The following is a 6,600-nucleotide window of genomic DNA, read 5'->3' on the forward strand; positions in this document are numbered from 1 at the left end:
GGCATTTTTAAATAGGTTACATGTTCTGTTCTATTACATACCCACATCTAAAACATAAATAAATAAATAAATAAACAAATAAATAAATAAATGAATGCCTGAGGGCTCAGAACAAGCTCATCTTCATCTTGGCAGAGATCCCCACTCCACCCACATATACCTGGATATCATGCTATAGGGTCGCCTGAGATGTTTCTCATCCAGGTTGGCAGGTTGAGAAAAGTATTCCAGCTCCTCACTGGAGGGTGATGGTACTTGGTCCCAGTTGGTTAAAAGGCCATGCCTGGTGCTTAATTAAAATAGCGCCACCTAGATCTAGCAGTGAGGGGCTTTCTTGTTTGTCTCCACCCTTGTTGGTAGATAATAAGAGTGCCCATTGACTTGTGGCATGAATGTTAGTGCATGATTGTGTGTATCTTCCTGAGTTATGTCTGTTTTGGTGCATCTGTATTTATGTGCTTATTGTCTCCTTAATATATCTGCATATTTTTATATGTTCTCTGTATTTATTCATTCATAAGTTTGTGTGTATATGTGTATCCATATAGACACCTTTACTGATATAAATATGTAGTTGTATCTGCAGACTGGGATGTTTCACCATACAGTATAGAAGAGAAAATGTAAATGTACCTGTGTGGAAACACCCCAGTCTGGCAGATATAACTGCATAGTTATCTGAATAAATTTCTATGTTTTATACACACATACACATATTCATGTGATTATGCATTTTAAAATAGGTTACATAATCTTCTATTTTTATTTATAAATGTATATATTTGTGTATGTATGTATGTACGTGCCCTCCCCCACACATACCAAGCAGGGTTATTACTGGCTGTGGCAGCTGGTAATGACTCAGCTTCACAGTGAAGTCCCAAGAGATGCCTGGAAATATCTCAGAGCTGCTGGCCCAAGTCCCTTTGTCCAGTCCATGGCCTCAGGCATCTACAATTGCATTATTGTGTTTGTCTTCCTGAGTCATGTTTATTTGATAATCAATTACTTGATAGAGGCGCTTGGGCTAGGTCTGTTAAAAGGTCACTGTCTTGGTCCTTGCTGTCAGCCAAGAGCCACATGGAACTGGTCATGAGGTACTCTCTTGATATTTTGGTCCCCATTCCTGACAGCAGAGGAGAGGGTTCATCGGTGCCTGGCACAAAAGCAATTTGTGTGTGTGTGTGTGTGTGTGTATTTGAGATTCTGTGTGTTTCCTTGGCTTATAACTTATTTTATACATCTGTGTTTTTAAATTTAGATAATTTATATATTGCCTACATTTATTTATAATATATATTTGTGTTTTTATATTTTTGTATATATCATGTGTATGTCTTCTGTATTGAATGATAAATCATCCTAGAATGGAAGATAAATCTTCATGTTTATATGGATATATTTCCATATTTTATACACTCATATTACCATGTTTATATATATATATATATATATATATATATATATATATATATATATGTTACATNTTCACACAGTGAAACTGAGAAAAATCATACCAAATGAGAAATCTTTTTCTCTAATCTTAAATACCCCAATAATGCAAACTTTGGAAAATGTAATTTTTTCAATTCAGACTGAAACAGGTTGTTATTAAACAAACATGTACAAATCTTATTGCTTGGCACCAGATTTTTTTAAATTAAACATTAATTAAACAACCATAATGTTCTTAAATCATATTACAAACTTTTTTTTTTTTTTTAATATTTATTTTTTAATTTTCGGCAGACACAACATCTTTATTTGTATGTGGTGCTGAGGATCGAACCCAGGCCGCACGCATGGCAGACGAGCGCGCTACCGCTTGAGCCACATCCCCAGCCCCGATATTACAAACTTTTATACCTGCTTTTATTTTCTTAATGAAAACTGTTCAATCCAACAATCTGGATTGAACCCTGTAATACATAAGCAAGTCACAGTTCACATAAAAACAAATGATCAAACCTCAGTTTTTTTAAAATCATGATATTAAGATATCCACAAAAATTAACTAGGATTTATCAGTGGACAATGATGGACCCACAGAGCGTTGTCTTATAGCATTCTGTGAAAAGTCTTTGTTTGTTCCTTCTTTACTTTCAGCTTCCTCTTCTGAAACATCTTCTTCATCAGCCTCTTGTTCCTCCTCCACTTTTTTCAAAGGTTGAGAAAATTCTGGTAATGACTTTTTTAAAGGGTATGGCTGTGGTTTGTGCCGTTTTGAAGGACAAAGGCAATCTGCCACAAATATCATACAAAGTCCTAATAATAGTCCTGAAAGCAGAGTTGCTAAAGCAAAAAGTGTGTAAGATCCCCAAACTGGTAACCCAAGGTCTTCAATAAAATAGTTGTGGCAAGTCCTGATGTACATAGACAGCCGAAAGAGTGCTGACATACTACTCATCAGAACAGAACCTGGACCAAACCATGATGAAACAGGTTCAATATTCTTCCACTCTTTTTTGCTTATAAAGCTGAAGTCCTTCTTAGTCCTTGGACCCTGATAGCGCCTAAATTCACCATCTTTACAATGATAAATAGTAGGAAGAGCAGTTATGATAAACCGTCCACTCAGTCCTGTCTGCTCTGTGACATCTACTTTTGCAACATTAACCTCAAGATCTTCTCCCCATTCAGCAAAACTTTCCCATTCTGGTTGAAGATTTTGACAAGCAGGACACCACGGTGCATAAAAAGGTCTAGGAGTCACAACTCAAGGATTCACTACATTTCGAATGCACAATGAAAAAAATGACTTGCAGAAAGAGAATGTGTGAAGGAGGGCACGAATATTTTAAAATAACCTTATTTCAACTTAGCATATGAAACAAAAGTCCCAAATTCCAACACACAAATGGATAATTCTTGAGGATAAACATAAAGCCAGAGATTGTGCTCAATATCCTCTTCTGCGAAGCTTAGCGAAAATAAGTCTAAACGCCCATCTGTAAAGGATCATTCTAAAACAATATTATACGGGAACAAGTCTGAGGCCACCTCCACCCCATCCAGTCCGAATCCCAATCTCAAAGCCAGGAAGAAAAGTTAAGAGCACAAGTCCTTTGGCGCACCACAGCACTAGAAAAGAAACACGGGAGCAGAGCGCAGAAGAAACTTAATATTCCCAGGTAGGAAACCAGGAGGAGTGCGACCAAGTCAGCGGCAGCTCCCGGGAGGAGCTGGGGATCCTGAGGAGTTGGGGCGCCCACTCGGCGACTAGAAGGCGAAGTCCGGGGAAAGCTGCGGCAATTCTATGATCCACTCTCCTTCCAGCAACTCCCTCCAGTTCTCGTCCGTGATGACACGCACGTCACTCCGCCGCCCGTGGATCCACGGAAGCCCCCAAAGCAACAGCACCAACACTGTCAGAGGAATCAGGAGACGCCCGGAGGGCGCCATGACCGCCTCTCGCCCACCCCTCGGACAGCTCTCTATTTTATTTTGAGACAGGGTCTCACTAAGTTGCTTAGGGCCTTGGTAAATCGCTGAGGCTGGCTTGGAACTTGCCATCCTCCTGCCTCAGCCTCCTGAGCAGCTGGGATTACAGGCTAATGGTACCTCCTTTAAAAGTTCCCATGACCCTCAAAATTGAATTCAGTGCTTTTTCCATATACTCCACTTGTTGCTGCTTATCTGTACTCACTACATCACGGGCTATAAGTCCTGTGATTGATTTTCCACTTTTGACTTTGAGCTCTTTGAAGGCAGGACCCATATCCTGTATATTATCAACCTCAAGTACTATGGTACTTAGTTGATGTTTCCATGAGTTAAGAATTAAATTGTGCCATCACACAGACATTGGCTCATTTTCAACTCTATCACTTATTAAGTAAAGTTTTGGGCAAATTCCTTGATAAACTGGGAGTTAATAATAATAAGTGATAACAATAATAGGTTTTCCATAGGGTTTTGTTGAATATTAAATAACATAACAGATGTAAAACATAGTCTCTGGAACATAATAGGTTTCAACAAATGACATGTGCTATTTAGTTTGTTATCAATATAAAATATCTGTTGAATTAATGGATGCTAGCTAAATTCTTTGAAATATTTATCTATTTTCGATTACTGATGCTGTGGTCTAAATGTTTCTGTCACCCTAAAATTCATATGTTGAAACTGAATTCCTGAGTGATGATTAGAAAATGTGAGCCCTTTAGGAGCTATTATCTCATGAAAGCTCTGCCTTCATGAATGGGATTTGTGTCTTATTAAAGAGGGCTAGAGAGCTTATGGGCCCCTTCTGCCATGTGAGAACACTTAGAAGTACCGTCTATGAGAAACAGGTTCTCACAAGATATCAGAGTTGCTGGCATTATGACCTTGGACTTCCCAGACTCCAGAGTTGTAGCAATAAATTTCTATTTATAAATTACACAGTCTAAGGCATGTTGTTATAGAAGCCCAAATGGACTAAGAAAATTGATATTGCTATGGTGTTTGCATTTCTTTTACTTTAATATCTGTAGTTAAGAACATGGTTAAATAAGATTGTTGAGTTTGTAAAACAAAACAAAACAAAAACCAAAAACACAGACAATATTTCTATAAAGAAGTTGTCAGCAAAGTTATCTAAGACTTGGAGATAGGCAAAAGAGATTATTGACTCTTCTTTTCGTGCAGTACTGGGCTTTGTTTTATGGTGGATACTTAAGCTCTGTGCAAGCACAGGTTAATTTGTAGATTCTTGCCAGGTAGAGATGCCAGTAACTCAAAGGTTGTGGCATATGGTCAGGTTTGTATTCAATGCAGCTACCATAATCTACCATTTTCTTAAGTATCCCATGCACATATGAATTCTTAAGGGCTTTTGGATTTAGCATATCATCTCAATAGCTCTTTTACTGGTTACCAAGTTAAAAAAATCTTATACACATTCATTTTATATTTTCATGAGAGTAATGGTTCTCACCACATACAAAGATAAACTCAATTGGGGTCAAGGAACAAAATGTACAGCCTAAAACTGTGAATTTAATGGAAGAAAACAGGGGAAACACTTCAAGATGTTGGTAAAGGCAATAATTTTCTGTATAGGATTCCCAAAGCACAGGAAACAAAAGCAAAAACTGACAAATAGGATTACATCAAACTAAAAGCATCTGCACAGCAAAGGAAACAATCAATAGAGTGGAGAGAAAACATGGGAGACAATATTTGCTAGTTATTCATCTGACAGAGGGTTGATATTTGGAATATATCAGGACCTCAAACAAAAAACAACACCACCCAAGTTATCCAATTAAAAAAATGGGCAAATTACCTGAATAGGTATTTCTCAAAAGAAGAAATACAAATGGTGAAGAAATATGTGAAAAAAAATGCTCAACATCATTTTACCACTGTGAGATATCATCTCGCTCCAGTCAGAATGGCTATTATCAACAAACAAACAAAAATAACAAATGCTAGTGAGGATGTGGAGAAAAAGAATGCTTGTACACTGTTGGTGGGCATGCATATTAGTATAGCCACTGTGGAGAACAGTATGGAGGTTCCTAAAAGAAACCTCAAAAACTAAAAATAGACCATATGATCCAGCTACTCACTTTTGAGTATATGTCCAAAGGGAATGAAACCAGCACATCAGAGATACTTGCATGCTCATGTTATTATGGCACTATTCATAATAGGTAAGATATGGAATAGGCCTAGGTGTCCATCAATTTACATATATATATATTTACATATATATTATATATAACATTTACATATATATTATATATATTCATAAAGACTGAAAGAGGGTCACTGCTGCAAAATAGAAGCAACTAAAGGGAGGTAAGCCAGAGAGAAAAATACAAATACAATAAATTTTGTCTATATATAGGGGCTCAAAAAGGTAAACTTGAAAGTTGAATAGCGGTCACTAGAGATTGGGAACAACATGGGGATGGAAGTGGAAAAAAGGTAGTTGAATTTGATCAGAGCATGCATATATGAGATATCACATTGAACCCCATTAATATGTACATTTTTTTAAAAAAAGCAAACAAGGAATCTGTCTGCCTACCTACCTGTATTTTAAGATGGTGGAGTTGAACAAATTTTTGCAAGTTGTGAATCTCAACTCTGACAGTTAAAGAGTAAAGCAAGTAAAACAGCTTCCTTGTGGATCTGAACAGGGTTGTATATATATAGTATGTCATGCAACAATATCTATATCTTTTTGATTTTTTTAAAAAATGACTTAACAATTGGAAGTTAAATGTGGAGACATGACAAATTCAACATTTGTTGATATGTATGCAACCCTGATAGCATAATGTTGTCAGATTAATTTTCATGGAGATTTTTGAGGAAAGAAAACAACAGCAAACTCACAAGGTTTGTTTCAACTGCTTTTCTTATAAGAAAGCAGCATCTTTCTTTTGTGTTCTTAACTACTCTGTTCTTAACTCAATTCAGTGCAGTTGTAACAATGTTTCTATTTGGAAACAGTATCTGTAAGATCCCTTTGCTTTTGACCCCAGTTTAAAATCTTCTATTCAAATATATAAGATAATCACCAAACTGAAGTTTAGAATTTGGCTTAATGCTGAAGGAAAATTTCCTTTTCAAAGAAAACAACTTTGGAAAGACTCCACAAAG

The 6,600-nt window shown here is 36.7% G+C and overlaps 1 protein-coding gene across 1 annotated transcript; it reads right to left on the bottom strand.

Annotated features, from left to right (window-relative positions):
- Window positions 1-1,487: 1,487 nt before the first annotated feature.
- On the bottom strand, window positions 1,488-3,429 carry LOC107142330 (thioredoxin-related transmembrane protein 1-like). The gene is made up of 3 exons (XM_015485742.2): window positions 3,251-3,429; window positions 1,858-2,702; window positions 1,488-1,707 (listed from the first exon to the last, which is right to left on the bottom strand). The coding sequence occupies exons 1-2, from the start codon at window positions 3,400-3,402 to the stop codon at window positions 2,015-2,017; spliced, it is 840 nt and encodes a 279-aa protein (XP_015341228.1). The 5' UTR covers window positions 3,403-3,429; the 3' UTR covers window positions 1,488-1,707; window positions 1,858-2,014.
- Between the last annotated feature and the right edge of the window lie 3,171 nt (window positions 3,430-6,600).

Source organism: Marmota marmota, unplaced genomic scaffold, assembly GCF_001458135.2.
Source record: "Marmota marmota marmota unplaced genomic scaffold, marMar, whole genome shotgun sequence".
Taxonomy (NCBI): Eukaryota; Metazoa; Chordata; class Mammalia; order Rodentia; family Sciuridae; genus Marmota; species Marmota marmota.